This window comes from Hemicordylus capensis, chromosome 4 (genome assembly GCF_027244095.1).
Source record: "Hemicordylus capensis ecotype Gifberg chromosome 4, rHemCap1.1.pri, whole genome shotgun sequence".
NCBI lineage: Eukaryota > Metazoa > Chordata > Lepidosauria > Squamata > Cordylidae > Hemicordylus > Hemicordylus capensis.
In genome coordinates, this window is record NC_069660.1 from 319,653,477 (window position 1) to 319,675,025 (window position 21,549).

Consider the following 21,549-nt stretch of genomic DNA (forward strand, 5'->3'; position numbering starts at 1 on the left):
TTGGATGGAGACAGTGGGTCACACATTTGGCCACATGCGAAGGCCCAATGCATCACCTTTTGCTTTTGTCCGTTTGCTAAACCCACGGCCTGTTGGTTTCAGAAGGTGAACAGTCACCTCTTATAATAAACCATAAGCAAAGGTCAGTAACCATCCCTGTCGCTTCCTCGACACACGCATGCACAACCACTGACAATGCTGCCCACAGACAGGTAGCCCCCAGTACCTCCGAGTCGTGGTTGAGCCTGTACACGTACAGCTGCGAGGTTCCTGCCACCACCAAGTTGCGCTCCGCGTTGGAGAAGAAGTTGCAGTACATGGAAAACTCCAGCCCTGTGGGAGGGTGGGCCTGCTTGTACACGGCGTACATCGCGGCAGGCTCCCTGCAGAAAGAGTCGTCTCAGTGGGGGAAGCGGCAGGCTGCCCCTGAAGGAATCCACAGTGGGCCCGGATCCTGGGGCCTGCAGGGTGTCAGGCAGAGATTCAGCCTGTGCACTGCCAACCTGATCTGGCCAAAGCAGGGACCTCTGCTGGAGCCTTCCAAGACCACTTTCGCCCTCAACATGCCCACCCCTACATCTTGACCAGAGCTGCTTCCGACAGCTAGCCGCCAGGATCTCTGGGCTGGGCCCTCTTCAGATGCCAGGAAGAGCCAGCCCATTCTGAGAGCAGGGCATGCCAAACAAGAGGTTCCTGCAGGCAGGTGGAAGGATCAGGCAGTGTGTTCTGCTCTCACTGACATCACCCTCTTGGCCTCAGGCAGGCTCGCCAAGGTCAGAGCTAAGCCTGGGGTAGCAGGCACCACAGCCTGGGAGCAGACTCCCCAAGGCCCCCTCTGGACAGGCTGGCCCTTGACATGACTGCGGGAGGTGGACAGCCGTGATACTCCCAGGCACACACACACACACACACACCCTCAAATCTGACTGCGTAGATCACGTCACTCTTGGCTCCAACCATGGGGCCAGACTGACAGCTGCTCTTGCGGAAATGGCACAATAAAGAAGTGTAAGGGTAGCTAGCCCAAAGAAGTCTTTATTTGGCTGACGCCATATTTCAGAATATGGCGTCTACAATAGGACTTGGCCCAACAACCCATCCAAATCACAGTACATCATTCTCCAGTCATTAGAACAGAATGATTAAAAAGAAAATACCGGAAGGCATGCTGAAAGTTTTTTGAGGTGGCTCAGCTGACTCTCTGCTTTGAGCCATACAAGTCTTTCATGGACTATGAGCACAGGTTTGTCCCAGGCCAAGAGGTTCTCAAGCTTGGATACCCAGATGTCGTTGGACTAAAACTCCCATCATCCCCAGCCACTATGGCCATTGTGTTAGAAAATGAAGAGGGAGTGATTTCAATGTGAGCATGTGAGGAAAGCTCATCTGGTGGTAGCAAGCATGACTTGTCCCCTTAGCTAAGCAGGGTCTGCCCTGGTTGCATATGAAAGGGAGACTAGAAGTGTGCTGTAAGATATTCCCCTTAAGGGATGGAGCTGCCACTCTGGGAAGAGCAGAAGGTTCCAAGTTCCCTCCCTGGCAGCATTGCCAAGACAAGGCTGAGAGAGACTCCTGCCTGCAACCTGGGAGAAGCCACTGCCAGTCTGTGTAGACAGTCCTGAGCTAGATAGACCAATGGTCTGACTCGTATACGGCAGCTTCCTATGTTCCTGATTGTACACTCCTTAGGACAGAGACCTGCCTTCTTGCACTCTGTCAGTGCTATGCACATTGATGGTGTGATGGTAACAAATGCCCGTGGTCTGAGGCCTCAATGACTCTTAATCTACCCCCTACTAACTTCCTCTAGTCTCCACGACAGATTACAGAACTGTTCGGAAAGAATCCCCTGCCCCATTGGGAGAGCTGAGGATGCTAAATGGAGAGCAGGATACTGTTCACACAAGGAAGAGAGGGGAAAGGGTACTCGGCAAGGCTGCTTCTTGTCATTTTGCCTGTGCTGTCCAAAAACGCAGCTTCACAAAGGATGCTGGAGAGCAAGTCTTCAGTTGTGCATGCCTTGAGACTCAAAACCCAACATTCTCTGTGTCGTTACAAAGGATTCTGGGAGCACACCTGTCCAATCACTTGCTGCCCCCTATTAACTGAGCTAAGAGGCACCTTTTAAAAGTGGTGATTCTCTTTTATATAGCAGGGGGAGAATAACTGGCCCTCTCCATCCTCAGCACAGCATCCCTCCAGTGACTGTTGCTGGTGCCTACCTTATATTTCTTTTTAGATCGTGAGCTCTTTGGGGACAGGGATCCATCTTATTCCTTTATTATTTCTCTATGTAAACCGCCCTGAGCCATTTTTGGAAGGGCGGTATAGAAATCGAATGAATGAATGAATGTCCCCAGCAAGCGCTTGGGCTGCTTCTGGAGTCAGGCCTGGCCTGGTGCCCTGCAGCCTTAGCACTCTCTAGACAGTGGCCCTGGGAGGGGGACTCCTCTTAGAAGAGCATGCAGAACCGTCTCCTTCAGCCCCTGGGACCAGGTTTCTGACACTGAGGGAGTAGCACTGGAGTGCCTCCCAGTACAGCAACTTCACTGGCTGCCAGTTTGCTTCTGGGCCAGATCCAAAGTGCTGGTCTTCACCTTTAAAGCCCTACACAGCTTGGGGCCAGGGTATCTGTCAGACCAGATCTGCCCACACGAATCAGGAGGCTCCTTTGCTCATCTTCTCGAGTCCTGCTCACAGCCCCACCACTGACTGAGATTCAACTGAGGTGGGAGGGACAGTCCCTTTTTGGTTGTGCTCCCCCTGCCCCTTAGGGTTTTTTAAAAGATCTTAAAATTTACTCATTTAGAGAGGCACAGCGGGAAATGGCTTGACTAGCAAGCCAGAGGTTGCCGGTTTGAATCCCCGCTGGTATGTTTCCCAGACTATGAGAAACACCTCTATCAGGCAGCAGGGATATAGGAAGGTGCTGAAAGGCATCAGCTCATACTGCGCGGGAGTTGGCAATGGTAAACCCCTCCAGTATTCTACCAAAGACAACCACTGGGCTTTGTGGACCCCAGGAGTTGACATCGACTGGAAGGCAAACTTTACCTTTAGTGTGTTTTACTACAGTCTGGTGGGTTTTTGTTTTAAATTTTATATCACTTTTGTTTTACTATTGTGAGCCGCCCCAGGCAGTATTGTACTGGAGGAGTGAGGTATAAGTATTTTATTAATAATAATGATGATGTACAGAATGCATGTCCTTCACCTCTGAAACTCTCAGCCCACCCCCAGTATCCAGAAAGGGCAATGCTGACAGTCCCCAGCTGTCATCACCCATAGGAGGCTGCCATATACTGCCACCGTGGTGTGGTGGTTAGAGTGCTGGACTAGGACTGGGGAGACCCAAGTTCAAATCCCCATTCAGCCATGAGACTTGCTGGGTGACTCTGGGCCAGTCACTTCTCTCTCAGCCTAGCCTACTTCACAGGGTTGTTGTGAAAGAGAAACTCAAGTATGTAGTACACCACTCTGGGCTCCTTGGAGGAAAAGTGAGATATAAGTGTAATAATAATAATAATAATAATAATAATAATATACCAAGTCAGACCATTGGTCTATCTAGCTCAATATCATCTTCACAGACTGGCAGTGGCTTCTCCAAGGTTGCAGGCAGGAATGTCTCTCAGCCCTATCTTGGAGATGTTGCCAGGGAGGGAACTTGGAACCTTCTGCAGATGCTCTTCCGCTGAGCTACGGCCCCATAATCCATCCTGCTACGAGGAATGTCTCACAGGGCTCACACATGGCGTCCCCCATCCAAATGCAAAACAGGGCAGACCTTGCTTAGCAGAGGGGACCACTCATGCTTGCTGCCACGAGACCAGCTCTCCGGGAAGGGGAGTCACAGACAAGGGGAAGGGGGTGTCCATTAGACCCCAGCCGCCCTTCCCACCCTCTGCGGGGGCTCCCCGGCCCCAGACTGCAGGATATAGGGCGGGCTGGGAGCCAACGAGAGCGTGGCGCGTGAGACTCGGGGCAAGTGTCCGTCAGTTCCACAGCGCCGACATCATCTCCCCCCCCGCCAGCCCCTCTTCCTCTGTCCCGACTCCCCGCTCGCCCCCGACCCGGCTTACCTCCCCCGCCCCACTCCTCCTCCAGTCCCGCTCCGCCGGCTGGTGGGAGCATCAAGAAATTAGGTCCGGGTAGAAACAGTCCCCGCCGGAACCATCGGTGCGGCGAGCGAGGAGCGGGGCTAGAGCGGCCCTGCGAGGCGGTCCCCCGGGGGTGCGCGGCGCGGAAGGGCTGCTGCCTCGGACTGCAGGCGGGGGGGGGGGGAGAGGGTGGGCTGCTGGGTGTCTGTCACGAGGCGGGTCCCTGGAACAGTGCGGAATATGGTTCCGCCTGGAAGACGTGCTGCGTGAGTGCCAAGAGCAGCGTCTCTGGGCATATGCAGAGTGCCTTGCCGCCAACACGAAACCGCCCGCCCGCCACCACCGCCGGATTCAGGGCCGGCCTTCCAGGACCAAGGGCCTCTGGAGGGACCGGACTGCAGCCTGGAAGAGCGCCCCAGCGAGCGGGCACCAGGACGGACGTGGCCCTCCATGTGTCCCCGTGAGGAGAACTGCGGTGCCTCCCTCCACTGGAGGACCGATCCTGGTTGAGAGGCCTGGTGTGAACATAACACACGGTCCCACACACAGCCCAGCCCCCTGTCAAGGAAGGGACCCAGAGAGCAGCTCCTCCCTCCAGCCTTTTAAAGGGCAGTGATGACACACAGGCAGGGCGGCAGGCATGGGGACAGGTCACAGTGTCCCCTCTAACAGGGACCCCCAGATGTTGCTGACTACAACTCCCATAATCCCCAGCCAAAGGCCACTGCCGCTGGGGATGCTGGGAGTTGTAGTGGACAACATCTGGGAATCCCTGCTAGAGGAGACAGTGGTACAGGGTGAGGCGCAGGGGTTGGCAAGGGGTCGACCCCCACCACCTCAGGTGCTGCCCACTGCTGCCCTTCCTTGCCTGCTGGCTATGGAGAAGGCCTGACCCTAAGCGGAGCGGTTAGCAACTGCAGGTTGACCTCTCCAGAAGATCTTAATCAAGTGGTGGGTGTCCTGAAGCAGAAGGTGCTCTCTTCACCACCCTAGGCTTGGGTCATTTTTGAATGTGGGCAGTGTTGAAAATAAACCAGGACATCAAGTATGGAGTCCGAGCATCAGTGTGGACAGCTGTGGCGTGAATGGATGGAGGCACTCGCTTCAACTTCTCTTTTCCCCATACTGTTGACTTCCGGGTACCTCATCCAGCCCATGGCCAGTTCTATGCAAGGGAAAGAGGCTGTATTTATTTATTTATGTGTCAAATCTGTACACGGCCCCAAACTTTCGTCTCTGGGCCGTTAACACAAAAGCCAAGTGGGCCGTTGTGAAAATACGTAGGGAAGGGCAGATCTCTTCTTTCCAAAGGTGTCTTCTGCTAGAAGAGGGGAGGGCAGATGCAAAGCCGTGCGGGCGGGGGAGCAGGAAGTGGCGGAGGGGAGATAAATTTGTTCATCCTGTGGTTGGAATCCACACCTCTTGTTTGCATGTCACCCACTGCCCATTCTTGATATGCTGGTAGGTGTGCAGCGGAGACCATGTAGATTTGGCAAGGGGGTCACCTCAAGAGCTGAAGAAGCCAAGGGCCAAAGTGGTTGGGACATCAGTATTCCACAACTGCAGCCCTGGACTTATTTTTTCAGAGCAGCCATGAGGAGGGAGAGGGGGCCATGAGGAGGATTGGGACCTCAGGGCAGAGATTGGAATCTAGCCCTTTCCCCCCATACTGTGGCCCTGATCCAAATATCTCTCTCTCTCTCTCTCTCTCTCTCTCTCTCTCTCACACACACACACACACACACACACACACCCCAAAGTTCCTATTAGCTGCAGAGGGGAAAATGCAGTTAGAAAAATTGCATGCAGTGTAGTAGGAAGTCCTTGGTTTATATTTCACCTTGGCCCCAAAGTCACAAGGGGGGCCTTAGGCAAGCTCAACCATCTGAAATATAGGGGTAATAATGAACATAGGAAGCAGCTGTATTCCAAGTCAGACCACTGGTCCACCTAAGCCCAGTGGCATCTGCTCTGGCTGCAGACAGCTGCCTGCCCGGGATCTCAATTGGCAACTATCATTACCTGCTCTGCTCTCTTAACTGGAGATGCTGCCAGGGATTGAACTAGGGATCTGCATGGAAAGCAGGTACTCCACCAATAAGTTATAGCCCCTCATCTGAAGAATGCTGGCCTACTTGATAAGGTTGTGCCACTATTTCTTCAACGTATGTGAAATGCTCTGAAAATGTAGACATGCTGTAGTGATCACCCTCCCATCCCTCTAAAGAGTTAACAGGGAGTGAACCCTTGTCTTGACTGACAGGCTGGTGAACTCCAAGGCAGCCAATCAGTACACCAGGTGGGTGGGACCTTGTCATGGCTCAGACCTCTGAGTCAGAAGTGTCAGAGGAGGAACAGGAGGACTTGGTTGGGAGAACAGGCTCAGAAGCACAGCAGGAGGATTTGGCTATGAGAACAAATGCTGAAGCTGAGCTGGATCGGCAAGAGACAGGAGAATCTGGACAGCTGACAGAGATGAGGGCTGAGGAGTCTGATCAGGAGGAAGCTGGAATTTCACCTGTGTTAAGAAGACGTCTCAAGAGAAAGGCTCAGTGGAAGGCATGCAGGTGCAAGATCTCACAGGAGAGGAAATAGAAATGCTGAGTCAGGAAAGCCTGATTGGCTGCCGGTTATCTCGAGCCCTAGATCACGCCGACGTGGTTTCTAAGTCAGCACTGTCAGCAACTTTGCCTTTCACATCCAGTGTCCTCGTATTTGTAATTACTCAATCTTCTCTGTTTCAGCCTGTCCTTATTCTGTTCTTCCTTGCTCCTTTATTTCAGTTATTACTCAGTTATTGTAGAGGGGGTACCTAGTTTAGTTTCAAGGGACTTTCTTTTGTTTATAGTACTTTATCTTGATAGTCATTCTTTGCTAAGCTGCTTCCCGTATCTACAGAACTTTATTTTGACTCACACAAGTAGAGCTGAAGGGATCGTAAATCCTGTCAGGTCAGTCCTGCCAACAGATTTACAACAGACCTAGAGAGTGGTTGCTGGGAATTCTGGGAACAAGAAGGGAGGTCTTTGTTGGGGAGAAGCACATGCGGAAAGACTTAGTGAGGGGCATGGAGTTTTTGCTCCTTCATGGTCAAAGCCAGCATGGAGTTTTCTCTCATGGAATAACTGCAGATCCTTGAGAGACAGGATTGCAGGAAGCTTGATTCTCATCAGGTGTTGAGTGAGGTTTCAAGGAAAAGGAACAGTTTGTTAGTCAGATTTTGCATTAGAAACATATATTTCTTTATATGTGTGCTTGGCATATTCCTGATACTGTTCTATTATTGTTTACCTGCAACATAATTAAAATAAGATACACTAGCCTACGCTCAACCCACTTAAGGCATTGCAAAAGACTCTATAAACATCTAAGTGTACCTAAATGCAAACTGAAACTGAAGTCTAAAGCAACCTATTTTTGTAACCTACTAAGTATTTTTGAGTGTATTTGAAACCTAACAGCCTCAGATGGAAGCAGTCTGTAGTAATTGAATAAAACTTGGTTTTCTTCTTCTTTTTAACTAAAAAAAGGGGGGGGGAGGTGGAAAGGGGATCTCTCTGGTGCAAAAGCGTCCTCAAGCACTCAGCAGCTATCAGTTTTCTCATCCCATGTAGGCCTATACATGGAAGGTGGGTTTTTTTTGTTTTGTTTTTGTATGTGCCCAGTACCCAGTTACAGAGGGACCTTAGATTAAAGCACCCATTCCACTGGTCTGGTTCTTATCAAGCTTCAGAGTGCTTGGTGGCAGCATTTTAAATCTACCGGAAATATAGAAAGGTTTTATGAGAAGCCCTCCCAGGCAGCTCAGCAGGGATGACTTGGCATTTTCTTTCCCTCACATGAGCTAGCTCTGAGACAAAGGCTTTAATCCTCTATGTCACGCCCTCGATCTCCGACAGCGAGGAGGAAGGGGAAGCTGTCAACATTCCAGCCGATGCCGGGGTGTCTGAGGGGCAGAGCCCGGCTGTCAGTTTCCAAGAAATGGCTGAGGCAGGCACAACAACCTTAGACAGCAGAAACCGTGACGGACCAATCAGAAGAGGAGCTATGCAAGCAACCTCCACTGACTCCACAACAGAGGAGAATTACAAGACGGAGAACACAGCTAGAGACTATTAGGAGGAGTAAACGCCTTTTGCAAAGGGCTGATAAGCCTTGAATTCCTGCCAGCTGGGAGCTCTCGGTTTGTGCTATAAATTGCATCACCAGCTTTCTATTCACTGCTGGAAAGCAACATTTGTCAACTTCGGTGTCGACAGCTTGCAGCCAAGCCCGATAAGAAGAACTGTGTCTGAGCCGTATCTTGTTTCTGCAACTCCATTGGAGACCATGAACTACCCTGCTAGGTGGCCAGATACTGACACACTAGACATGCGATATGACTACTTGGGAGCACTCCAAAGAGGTTCTGTTGCTGAATTAAGGCTTCTTTGTAGTTTATTTGAAGCCAGGGCTTGCTGGAGACATCCCGGTCGGGATTCAGACAGTAGCATGGTCAATAGCACAGACACATGGTAGGCAGTAGGAAGAGACCTGCTGTGGCCATTTATTAAAACCTTTCAAAGCACCTTTTCCCTTTAGTAATTCCAGAAGGATGTATATTTGTAGAAATGTCCAGCAACCATATTCAGAATGCCATCATTTTTTGTGCATATCTCCCCTCTTCTTTGCAAATAAATATAAGTGATGACACATGATAGCACTGAAAAAGATAGTTCTGATGTCATCTACTTTCCTGGGCTCACACATGCTTTCTCCTCATTGCTGTTCAATAGAAGACCATATACAGATTTTGATGACTTAAAGGAACTCCTCTTCCTCCTCCTTCTCTTCTTCATAGTTGGGACATGGCAACAAAGAGGTTCTCCTAGCTCTGCCATCCCACTATGTCTGAATGTTCACTTAGGGTTTAGAATGTGTTGTGTGCCTCCTGTCTCAACCTCTAGATTTATTTTATTTTATGTATACCTCCCAAAACTTACATCTCTGGGCAGTTCACAATAAGGTTGTGGCTCCACCAGGAAGAGATTTTGTGGCTCCACCAGGAAGAGAACCCTCTCCGCAGGCTGATTCTGCCTGGGGTCCTTCCCACCCCCTCAGATCTTGCCCTGAACCACACTGCCGTTTCCAGACTGTGAGCTCTACAGTGGTTGGCAGTGGTGCAAAATACTTCAGTTTGGCAGGATCGTAATCAAAACGTAAATAAAGTGTGAAAGCCGTTGGCTACATAGTTCGTGGTACAGCTGCGGCCGTTTGTATTGCTACCCATAACAATGTGTTTTCCCAGCAGGGACTGTTCATATTGTTTGTAAGACGTGCTCTCTGTGCCCTCCTACTGCCCCATTTTAGGCCAATGGGGTTGCAAAGGAGGTGAGGGACAATGACGTGATGAGGCTTTTTTTCTTGGTGGCTTTGTGCAAAGCCACCTGCAGGGGGAGCAGTCTTTTCTAACTTGCCCAAACTTAACTATTCCTTGCTATGGCTGACAATTAGTTTTTTTTTTAAAAACTCACTGGCCAGGGGTGGGTGGGTGGGTAGAACAGAAAAAAACATAATCACAGAAATATATATATATATATACACAGTATGTATATATACAGTATGTATGTGTATACACACACACACACACAGTATATATACAGTATATATATAAAATCACAATAGGTTTAACATTAGCAGAGGTGGGAGAAGAGAGAAATGCAAATAAAAAGGAAATTACACCAATGCACCATTGCTCCAGAGCACCTGGGAGCAAGCGAAGGATCATTACAAAAGCTGAGAGGAGATAAAGATATTGAATAATAATTTTTTAAGCATCATTTCAAAAGCTGAGGGAAGACATACCCAGCTGGACAATAATAAACATAATCACAGACATATAAAAAGAAATATCATCACAATGGCAAAGGTGGGAGATGAGTGAAAAGCAAATAAAAAGGAATTTGCACTGATGCACCACTGCACAAGAGCACCCGGGGGTGGGGGGGTGGGGAAGGATAATTTCCAAAGCTGGGAGGAGATTAAGATATTGAAACGTCAAATTGCTGAATGAACCTTCCACATGACACCACATTACACTACAGAAACAGCGGGACAGCCCTCCTAAAATGGGGAAATAGAGCTATTTTTTGGAATGCACATGCAATGTTGTTAACACAAAAATGTAAAGATAAAACCCAGAAGAAGGCTTTCCCTGTGCGAACGGCACCTTGCTGTCATTACACCATGACAGTGTCAAAACACGGTTGTTATTATTATTATTATTATTATTATTATTATTATTAATAATAATTCGATTTCTATACCGCCCTTCCAAAAATGGCTCAGGGCGGTTTACAAAGAGAAATAAAACAAATAAGATGGCTCCCTGTCCCCAAAGGGCTCACATTCTAAAAAGAAACATAGGACACACACCAGCAACAGTCACTGGAAGTATTGTGCTGGGGGTGGATAGGGCCAGTTACTCTCCCCCTGCTAAATAAAGAGAATCACCATGGTAAAAGGTGCCTCTTTGCCCAGTTAGCAGGGAAGGGATGCACAGATGCACACTTAGCAGATACGTAGTTAAACAATTATAATGTGTAATCTGGAAAGCACCCAGGTCAGATATGCCGAAAATCAATAGGTTTTATTTACCACTGATCAGACATGATGAATACACCTGAATACATCCTGCATAAAGGAGATTCTAGATCTACTTCTTTGCCCACCTGCCTTCACAGACAGTATGACAGTGACAGTGTCCGACACAGAGCAGGGAGCGGAGATCCCTGTACTCAGAAGCTTGTTCTTCCTTGGAGTAGGGGTCACAGTGCAGCTGGAAGGACAGGCCCCCAGAAAAAAACACTTCCATGGGAACGTGTAGAGAGGGGGGGGGAAGGTGCACTCCTATGGGGCTTAAATGAGCTCAAGGCCCCCAAACCAAGTGTTTAGATGTCAATGCGTAAAGTAGAACTAGAGTGCCTCAGAGCATGTGCAAAGCGTATGTCCTACATCCCTGAATAATGGCAGTCCACCTCCAGCTATCCGATGTTTGGGAGAGCCCTTGGACCTCCAAAGCTGCTTTCTGCATCAGACCCCTGCTCCAGCCACATGGCACCATTCACTTGGCACAGCGGCATCTTTCCAAGGCCCCCGGGGGTTGCGAACCTGAGGCTCTCCAACTATTGCTGGACTACAAAACCCAATATCCTCAGCTACAGTTGTCAGAGGGGGGTGATGGGAGCTGTAGTCCAACATCAGCTGGAGAGCCTCAGATTAGCTGCCCCTGCTCCAAGGTTTTCAGACAGCAATCTTTCCCAGCCCTATCAGGAGGTGTTGGGGTTGAACCTGAGACCTTGTTTGTGCAAAGCAGGTGATCTCTTGCTACTGAGCTACGGGGCCATCCTTTTACGGGCCCCAGGAGTCGTCTCCGGAGCCCACTTGCTCCCAAACGTGTCTCTCACAAGGCCTTTGGTGAGATCACCCATGCCAGTCCGGAGGAAAGAGGTCCAGCCTTCTCATGAAGCTACTGAGGCTGCAGGGTGACCCTTGTGGGTGCGGAGGAAACTTCCCCGACGAGGCTTTCTTGGTGGGGAGGAGGGAAGAGGCTGTCCGCATCTGGAAACCACCAGCCTCTTGCTGGGTTCATGGGCACTGCCAGTTGGCATGAAGCCGGACTGGATTGCAGCAGAAAAGGGGCCATTTGGGATCCCGGAGGGAATGTGTAAAAAGGGCCAAAATAAATACAGTACGTAGCATAAGGGAGGAAAGGGCGGCTCGGGCATTGCTCAAGGGGGCGCTCTTGTTGTCCACGGGTGTGGCCACGTCCATCTCCGTTCCCTCTGAGTGCCAATGCCCACCTCTGGGTCTGAGCTTCCCACCTCCCCAGCGCTGCGCCCCCTTTCTCTAGACTCCCGTGAAGCACACCCTTGCCATGACCACAGCTGGGTCGCAAGAGGTCCTGCCTCTTGGGCCTGCAGAAGTCAAGATCGTTGGTGGCCGGAGGAGGGTCAAAGGGTGATGTTCTCCTCAAACAGTGAGAGCAGCAGCAGGATGGCCCAGCCCGCCAACAGGCCCAGGTTCTGCAGCCCAAAAAGCAGCCACGGCCGTCGGTCCTTCACATTCATCAGGGCCGGGAGCTGCAGCAGGAGCAGAACACGAATGGAAAAGAGTTAGCAAGGCCAGCAGCAGCGGATCGTCCTAATGACCGGGAGTGGGGGGGGGGGCAAAGCTGCCTCTGCTTCCCGGGTCTCTGTTTGCTCCTCTCTCCCCCACTCCATGCTGTCTGCAGATCAGCGATTCCGCAGCTCTACCTGATGGATCACCAGCCTGCAGGCAGCACAGCTCTCATTAACACTGGGGTGGGGTGGGGCGGGGTGGGGTGGGAAAGAGAGGAGCAAGCAGAGTTAGCTTCTGAATGCCACTGGTTAAGGGTAAAGTGTGCCGTTGAGTCAATTTTGACTCCTGGCGCCCACACAGCCCTGTGGTTTTCTGTGGTAGAATACAGGAGGGGTTGACCATTGCCTCCTCCCATGCAGTATGAGAAGATGCCTTTCAGGGGGTGTGTGGGGCAGCTGACAATCCTACAGAGCCCACCCACCCACCCCTGCCAAATCCAAGAAACCTTCACTTGACGAGGGTTCTGAGCATCCCACTGGCAACTGTTGGCCTCCATCCCAATTCCACCTCTACTTTTTGTTGGCATTTTGGCGGCTTGCTAAAGCCTTTTTATTTCACTCTGGGGGTTCATTTTGCTGCTTCCCCTTCTGTGGTCCAAGGCTTCCAATTCTTGGCTGCTGTGCTGACCCTTCATTTCTTCTCTGTGCTTATTTTTAAGAGCTGTTTCATCGATTGGTTTTGTGCAACAATTTAATTTATATTCTTGTGAGCCGCCTTGGGGCCCCTTTATCCCCATAATTAAATAACAAGCTTTAAATAAACTTAAAAGCCGTGTCGAGTGGTACAGGGACGCCCAGAGGCCCATCTCCTGGGCTGGGCAGAAAGAGGGAATCCAGCCTCACTCACCATATCACACAGGGCGACGTAGAGGAAGAGGCCAGTGGCCACGGTGAAGATCCAAGCCTCAAACTCCTCCCCGGTGCTCACAGAGAGGGCGATGTAGAGGCCGACGAAGGCTGTGAGGGCGCTGACGAAGTTCAGCAGCAGCGCCCGCTTCACACTCAGGCCTGCGTGTAAGAGGGCGGCAAAGTCCCCTGCAGAGAGGGACGGGGCAAAATGAAGGGTGGCCGGGAGGGCTTGGCGAAGGCTCCCGCCCAAGGCCCAGGGCCTCACCTCAGGGGGACACCTGGCCCTTGTCTTTCAACCCGACCTGCCTCCCAGGGGCATTGCTAGGCAGTGGTGAGCCTTGCAGGCAGAGCTGCCATCGCACTGTGGGGAAGCACCCACTTTGCAAGCAGAAGGTCCTCGGTTGGGTTCCAGGCAGGGCGGGGAAAGAGCCTGAAGCCCGGAGAGCCCCTGCCAGGCCCTGCCAACAGCACTAGCCCAGGTGGACCAAAGGGGCTTCCTGGGTTGTGACAGGCACTGGCTGCTTGCCAGGGCACAGGAAAGGATTTTGCTGGTTTTGCCTGCAAAACGGTTGTGCTGCATTGCAGTCTAGGCTCAGTAGCCCTGCTCTGGGGGTAATGCGGCCTCTCCCACAGGAATGGCTCTTTGGCACGTGTTAAGGCAGGTGGGGGAAACTATCCAGAACTTCTGAGGTTCAGAAACTTCTGTTCTGATCATCAGCCTGTAACTGCTGGGGACTGGACAATTGTAGTTCAGTGGCATCACTGCAGGGGTTCTCAAACTGGGGTCCCCAGATGTTGTAGGACTACAACTCCCATCATTCCCAGCCACAATGGCTTTGGGGTATAGTCCCACAACACCTGGGGACCCCAGTTTGAGAACCCCTGCAGTGATGCCACTGAACTAAAATGGTCCAGTCCCCAACCATTACAGGCGGATGTTCAGAACAGAAGTCAGTTAAAAACTGGCCTGGCATGAAGCCCTTTGCTGCCTGACCCCAGAGACCCCCTCACTGGGTCCTTTGGTGCTCCCTACGGTCCATCTTCTGTGGGGTGGGGATTTCTCCCAGCTGAGCTCAAGTTCTGGAGGAGAGCACCTCCCAGCTTCTCCAGGCCCCACCAGACCCACCGCCCTCCATGCCTCTGGCAGGAAACACCGAACTGCCGATGCCCTGGTGCCTCACCGAGCTCATGGGGCAGTTCATGGCACAAGACCGCCAGTGAGGTGGCCAGCCCCGTCTTCCAGGAGGCAGAGAACGCGGCGCCAATGGCCAGCCCATCAGCAAAGTTGTGGATGGCATCTCCGATGGTGATCATGTAGGGTAACATGCGCAGCTCTGCAAGGAGACAGGTGGAGAATAGGGCGGTGTCCCGAACATTGACTCTGCATGATTCCTTCTCCACAGTGGCTGCCTGCAGCCCAGTGGAGATGACCGGCGGCTAGGCTGCTCCTGAAAAACTGGAGCCCAGTGCTGAATGCTCCCTGGGCTGTCAGTGACCCCCGCAAAGGGTCTCCCCAATCCTGGGAATGCCGTGAGCAAATACAGCTCAAATACCATTCAGCTTTTGTTCTACAGGCCAAAGCCAAGCCTTCCAGAAATGGCCCAGTGGCCTAATGGATAAGGCATCAGCCTCCGGAGCTGGGAATTGTGGGTTCGAGTCCCACCTGGGTCAGGGTGCTCTTTGTGGAGCCTCTTTATTTTTCAAAGGAGGCAAAGCTAAGGACAGTAGAGGGCAGCTCTACTCTGCAGACCCGGAGAAATGGGTGTTGAGAGTAGGAGGAGGATGAAACCAAGGAGCAGCTTTCTACCAGGGGAGTCTGGTAGAGAAGAAATGAGTGGGGATGGGGAGAGGCGAACAACCCTTTTTGGAATGGGAGCCAGCAAGCTGTGTTTTGAGGAGGGATCCCTGGTTTGGATTTCCAACCTTGTGTCCCATAGTGTCCCAATGCGTGGGCAGTCTGAATTTAGGAGGCAATGGAAATATGTATTTCCTAACTTGAATTGGAGGAGAGCAGAGCTTCCAGCCTGAGCCAGGAGTGGACTTATTCAGAAGGCAAGGCACCAGCCACAGACAGACTCCACACCATGCCACACCCAGGGGCAGCTGCACTTGAGGATGGGGGGAAGTGTCAGATGTTAGGGGCCAGGCATGGGGAGAAATCTCAAGGAGGGAAGGGTCATGGATGGTCCCACAAGACCACTCCAGGGAAGCAGCTTCCTGGTGCTGAAGGCCCCAGGGAGGACCCCTGTGCAGCTGCTGGCCGCGAGGCTCTCTCTTACCCCGGTTGGGTTCCTTCTTCTGCAGTTTGCTGAAATCAGCCTCCTCTGCAGCCACCTGTAGAAAGAACTGAAAATGTGAGAAGGTCATCATGGCAGGAGTTTTACCATAAGCCCACAAGGCAAGGGACCTGTGGGCGCCTACCTATGATGCTGTTGCACCACGTGGAAAGTTTAGAAAACCAACAAAGAAAGAGGGTTGATGGACGCCTTCTCTTGGTCTTCCTGCTGTTTTGGACTACAGAGCCTTAATATGCCATCAAGCCTTTGCAATATAAAGGTAAAGGTAAAGTGTGCCTTCAAGTCGATTTCTACTCCTGGCGTTCACAGAGTTGTCTTTTGGTAGAATACAGGAGGGGTTGACCATTGCCTCCTCCTGCACAGTACGAGATGATGCCTTTGAAAATCTTTCTATATTGTGGCTGCCCAATATAGTACCAGCAGGGATTTGAACCAGCAACCTTCTGCTTGTCCGTCAAGCATTTCCTCGCTGCACCATTAGGTGGCTCCTTGTGCAATATAAATGAACATTTTGACTTCTTGGTTGCACACTCTTTGCACATCCTCCTTAGTGGCTGCATTTCTGTAGTGACAATATTACAGTTTCCCAGTCTTCAAAAGGCAATATTTTGTATCCGGGAAATTCAGTTCTTCCTCAGACAGCATGTCTATGGCTATGGTGAGCACGATTTCCCACAAATCATAGGCATGTTTTGGACATTCTCTGGGTGATATTTTTTTAACAATCAGTGACACAATTCTACCTCCTCACTCAAATTTTTTTTGGGGGGGGGGAATTGTTTGGCGATCTGCCTACTCTCCCCTACCTGCCAACATGTCCCTATTTTTCCATTCAGGTGAATGGGGGAATAGGGACATGTCAGCAGGTATGCTCTCCTACTGTGGAACCCCGCCGCCCTGTTTCTATTATAGCTTTTAAAGCAATGAACAACCATAGGGTGACTTCAGCACCATCATCACTGCTCTGTACTTTTGTGAAACTGTACTTTTATATTTTAATTTTTATTCTGTAAAGAATGTGCACATGCACACACACACACACACACACACACACACACACACCTCTATTATATCACACTTTTAAAAATATGGGGTGTTGAGTAGCAGCAAAACGACCCTTCCTTTCCAGTGTGGTTATCCCTTTCCCCGCCATCAGGTGGGGCTGGAAAATCATGTTTTGGCAGAAGCTCAGGGCTGTCTCCTGGAAGCAGCAGCGCTCATGTATGCACCAGCAGTGATTGCCTTTACTTGGGTCCTTTCCCAGCATTTCAAATAACCTTTGCCTCTGACTTATCTCTTAATCATGGAAACAAACAGGGGCTGAACTTCGTCAAGGTGCTGGCATCCCGGCAGCCCTGCGAGGGGGCGGGGGGGGGAAGCAGCCACTCTACGGGAGGTGTTTAGGACGGGCAAGTTACCAGGTCAGTGTGAGAAGCCCCTTTCTCCTGCTTCCGCCTCTTCATCTCATCCTGGTACAGTTGCAGGGACATGCCATGGTCACACTGGTGCCCGTTGCTGCTGGACTCCGAGGTCTCCTGGGAAGAGAGGAAGAAGACGTGTGGCGTCCAGCTAGCAGGGAGAGGCCCCCGCCCCGGGTTTTCTTAGGAAGCAACCTCCAGAGAGGAGATGCAGAAGAATCGACTTTGCAGAGAGCTTAACTGGAAGTGTCTTTTTGGTCCTATCACCCCGTTACAATTTCAGGATGTGCGATACAATCATCAAGGCAAGAGTGCCTTGAGCAGGAGGTCAGGAGAGTCTTCTCCTCGCTGCTGAGCAATCACAACCAGCTCTTGCACACACCTGGGGCCTGGCTAGGAGGCAGGCAGGGTGCCTTCCAACCTTGGAAATCGTATCTGTGAAGAAACTGGCCACTAGAAGCAGCCGTGCCCCTCACCCCCAGTTTCCCCCACAGCAGCACTTCATCTCTTGAAGCACTGAGTAAGCAGGGCAGGTCCGTTCTTTGGGCGGGGCGACCGGGGCAATTGCCCGGTGTCCCCAGGCCCCACATGCGCACTCTCCCACACAACCACCTGTGACTGCTTTCTCCCTGTCCCCAGAGCCAAGCAACTGTCACAGAATGTGGGCCAGGAGGAGGGCCACACTCTCCCCCCACCCCTGCACCTGCTTTCTCCCTGTCCCTAAGCTGAGGGGCTGCTGGCTGATTCGCCCCCAGTCCTGCACCCCGCTAGGGATTGCTCTGCTGCAGGGATCCCAAGGAGAACTACATAGGTGCATGCATGCATACACATGTACACACACCACTGAGCCTCACGTCCCATCCCCTGCAGCCATTTCTGGTCTAGGCAAGTGGAATTCATGCGCGTGGTGGTGCCCCTGTGCTCTCCGCGGCGCTCTTCCCACCCACCCACGACTCACAGCTTTCAGTGAATGTGCGCTCACAGTCACCAGCCAACTCACCTCACCGTCCGATTGTCCCAACAGGATGAAGAACTTTTCGAGAAGGAAAAAGAGGTAGAGGCCTCCCAGCACGGCCAGCAGCTTCCACAGGGTGTCCTGGCCTCCCGCTCCATGGTGGTCATCTGCATGGCCCTCACCGTGAGAGTGAGAATGCAGGCCCAGGAACTGCAAGGGGAAGGGTGGGAAGAGAGCTTGGCTTGGGGTGCCAAGCAAATGGGGCCACACCCCGGCGGAGAGTGACACGCAGCCCTGGGTCCTGGGCTCCCTTTCTGGAGAACCACCTTGCAGCTGCACCCGTATCCCTTTTAACTCTTCCAATTCAGTCGTTTTTCCCAGCACTCACAATTGCCCCAAAGGCCAACTGAGGAAGATGTAAGGCTTTTCTCTGCCACCTTAAGACCTCTAGCACCTCTCTGCACTGCCCAGTACATGATGGAAGAAAGGCCAGAATACTGAGATTCAGCAAATGGCAAGCAGCCTGGGGAAGGCCCATATGTGCTGGGGGTGGGGGGCGGGGGGCGGTGCCAGTCCAGGCATGCAATGCTTGGACAGACAGACCAGAGACCTGGCTAAGTGGCAACCAGTTTTATAGGTTCGCATGTACAGACTTCACCCCAGTGTTTCCAAAAAAAAGGGGGTTCCCAACCTTGGGTCCCAAGGGCTTGTTGGACTGCAAGTCCCATAATCTCCTGCCCTTGTGAGTGGGGATGCTGGGAGTTGTAGTCCAGCAACATCTGCAGACCCTACGCTAGGAACCCCTGTGTCAAAGCACTTCTTCCCTGCCTTTCTATTGGACTGGTCTCCCAGTGCCTACAAACATCTATGAGTCACTAATCACACTTAAATGATGATAAGGATATTATCCAGTGAGTGTGTGCAGTGCTGACCTTGGGGATGAGGTGCAGCATGGCGTCCCCGGTGAGCGATCCCACAGCCAGGCTGACAAAGACCTGGATGACATACTGGTAGGCCTCGATGCAAGCTGTACACAGGAGAATCACAATGCCAAAAAGGGCACACAAGCAGATCACCAGCGTGGCCAGCGAGCCGTAGATGTACCCTGGAAGAGGAAAGTGCGGTTATGAATGACACAAAGAGAAGGGGGTCATAACAACACCGGAAGGGCAGACGGGCAGGCAGGCTTGCAGGCGGGGTGGCCTCTCCTAGCACTTCACTTTGGGACCCCCTAGGAGGCCACCGGGCCTATGGAGGCCCACCTCCCACCTGCCTGGTCCAGAACACCTGATTGATGACCCTCCGTACAGTAGTGCACAGGAGAGCAGTATGCAGTGAGAAACTGCCCCTTGAAACTGCCCCACACCTGTGGAACTCTCTGTGCTGGTGGCTTGAGATGCTATTTGCAGGGGTTCTCAAACTTGGGTCCCCAGATATTGTCGGACGACAACTCCCATCGTCCCCAGACACAATGGCTTTGAGTTGTAGTCCAGCAACATCTGGGGACCCAGGTTTGAGAAGCCCTGCAATATTGTGACCAGCATTTTATTTAATGGGTTTTATTTGGGTTTTGAGTTAAGTGCTGGTTTCCAACTTCGAGCCCTTCAAATGTAGATTTTTAAAAATCTAAATAAATCATAAAGAAATGTCACAATTCTCCCCAAGTGCAACCAGTAGGGCCAATCTGGTCTGATTACCCAAGCCCTGGAGCAGGCATTCCTAACCTCCAGATATTGTTGGACTACAATTCCTATCATCCCGGTCAGTCACAATGGCCAAAGACCATGGGAGCTGTAGTCCAACAACATCGGGGGACCCAAGGTTGAGAACCCCTGCCCTAGAGCAGGGGTTCTCAACGTTGGGTCTCCAGATGTTATTGGACTTCAGCTCCCATAATCCCCTGCCCCAGTAGCCTTTGGTTGGGGATTATGGGAGTTGAAATCCAATAACATCTGGGGACCCAACATTGAGAACCCCTGCCCTAGAGTCAGGAGCCAGGGTTCACCAGGGCTCAGCGTCAAATCCCGGTTTCATTTCCAGACCACATCCCTGAATCCATGAAGAATAAGAGATGCTCTGACAGTTCTTACTGACAAGAGATGATCCATCTTTTCTGGTCCCTTTCCCTGAAAAATCGCTACCCCTCTTTTGTCCTTATCTCTGCCCTTTGGGGAATACCTTTTCAAAATTCTGTTAGTGGAATTGCTGCATTTCCCAGCTCTGCAATCATGCTCTGCAGTTAATAGTTAATCAATACATGCTGACAATATTTTGTAGGCAATTCAACCACCTAATGGTGCAACGGGGAAATGACTTGACTAGCAAGCCAGAGGTTGCCGGTTCAATTCCCCGCTGGTCTGTTTCCCAGACTATGGGAAACACCTATATCGGGCAACAGCGATCTAGGAAGATGCTGAAAGGCATCATCTCATACTGCGCGGGAGGAGGCAGTGGTCAACCCCTCCTGCATTCTACCTAAGAAAACCACAGGGCCCTGTGGTCTCCCGGAGTCGACACCAACTCAATGGCACATTTTAACTTTACATCATACGGCAAGTGAAATAGAGCTCCCCCAATGGAATTACTACCTGAGCTGCATGATGTGGGCAGCTCAGGGAATAATTCTTGGTATGGTAATGTTGGATGTGTTATGTTGGATATGTTGAAAGCTATGTAATAATAAAGATGGTGGTACCACCGAACATGTGCAGAATGCTCCACAGCCTGCACCACTGAGTTATAACAACCAACTTAACACATCTAGGATTCTTAGGGACAAAACGTTTGATCCTTGGTGCCTCTCAGTTTGCTCAGACTATCCAGACCGCAGCCAGGGTTGCTATGATTTTAACTGCTGACTCAGTGGCAGAGATCTGAGAGTTGAGGCTCTTTCCCACCATGGTGGTTATGCATTGATGGGGAAAGCTTTGCCTGTTGGATGTCTGCCTGTCATATTTGTGTTCAAGCCACTGGAGCCCTGCCAGGGAAGAAGAAGGGAAAAGCAGCTCTGGTTCCATCCCTTGGCCTAACAAAACAGCCAATGGTCCCTCTTCCCAGTCAGCTTAGCGAATTAATGACTCGAAGAAGTTACGTCCTAGGATGGACTCACTCTCAGCTTCGGTGAGGCGCCCGTCCACAGGGGCAGTCCGTGGGGCAGTGCAGGCCCCGCTAAGCCGTTGCTGGACCAAAGCGGGGCTCAAGCGCGTGAAGTCTGGACGAGAGATTCCTGCGTCAGGGTCAATGCTGTAAATCTCAAACAGGTCGCTGTGGCTGAGGCAGACCTGGGGGGAAACAGGGCCAGCAAGATGAGTCATTAACGCCTGGACTGGATGGAGAGTAGGATTTCCAACTTTTCAGCTGGCCCCTGGAACTATGCCTTTGACAATGATCGGATCTATGACAATTGGATCTATGGCAACTGAGACATTTTTGGAAGTGTAAGAAATAAATCAGCAGACCCCAATGTTGATCTCTATGCCACGTAAAGGCTCATTTGCTCATTTCTGCAACTCAAGTTGCTGTTAAGGGCATGAGAACAGACCAACTAAGTTTTTTCTGGTCAGTTGGCAGTCCCAGGACACCTGAAAGTCATTTCAAACAAGTTACTGAAGGAACACACCCTTTCCCAAACCTCGATGCATCTCACCTTCCTGAAAGGTCTCAAGCGGCCCCTCTTATCCTGCCCCATATGACTCCCCCCGATTCTGTCTCTCTCCCCACCAGCAGGGCGGCCATTTTGTTTTCAGCACCTGAGACTTTAACTGCTTGAAA

At 51.4% G+C, this 21,549-nt stretch overlaps 2 protein-coding genes and 1 non-coding gene across 5 annotated transcripts in view; 1 reads left to right on the forward strand and 2 right to left on the reverse strand.

Moving 5' to 3' along the window:
• CPSF1 (cleavage and polyadenylation specific factor 1) overlaps window positions 1-4,197 on the reverse strand; it is a 36,460-nt gene extending 32,263 nt beyond the window's left edge. For both annotated transcript variants that reach the window (XM_053249859.1, XM_053249858.1), the window contains exons 1-2: window positions 4,083-4,197; window positions 227-383 (exon numbers count right to left, since the gene is read on the reverse strand). In XM_053249859.1, coding sequence (XP_053105834.1) covers window positions 227-370 — 144 coding nt within the window. In that variant the 5' untranslated portion in view covers window positions 371-383; window positions 4,083-4,197. The remainder of the gene's footprint in view (window positions 1-226; window positions 384-4,082) is intronic.
• Window positions 4,198-8,617: 4,420 nt separating this feature from the next.
• Window positions 8,618-21,549, reverse strand: part of SLC39A4 (solute carrier family 39 member 4) — a 42,531-nt gene continuing 29,599 nt past the window's right edge. Inside the window, exons 5-12 of one of the 2 annotated variants that reach the window (XM_053251051.1) lie at window positions 20,888-21,059; window positions 18,711-18,883; window positions 17,824-17,988; window positions 16,824-16,940; window positions 15,388-15,442; window positions 14,290-14,442; window positions 13,107-13,294; window positions 8,618-12,220 (exon numbers count right to left, since the gene is read on the reverse strand). In XM_053251051.1, coding sequence (XP_053107026.1) covers window positions 12,092-12,220; window positions 13,107-13,294; window positions 14,290-14,442; window positions 15,388-15,442; window positions 16,824-16,940; window positions 17,824-17,988; window positions 18,711-18,883; window positions 20,888-21,059 — 1,152 coding nt within the window. In that variant the 3' untranslated portion in view covers window positions 8,618-12,091. Of the gene's footprint in view, window positions 12,221-13,106; window positions 13,295-14,289; window positions 14,443-15,387; window positions 15,455-16,823; window positions 16,941-17,823; window positions 17,989-18,710; window positions 18,884-20,887; window positions 21,060-21,549 lie in introns of both variants that reach the window. The other variant, XM_053251052.1, reaches the window with a different exon arrangement.
• Window positions 14,707-14,779, forward strand: TRNAR-CCG (transfer RNA arginine (anticodon CCG)). The gene has a single exon. It is a non-coding gene; the product is annotated as a tRNA-Arg (tRNA).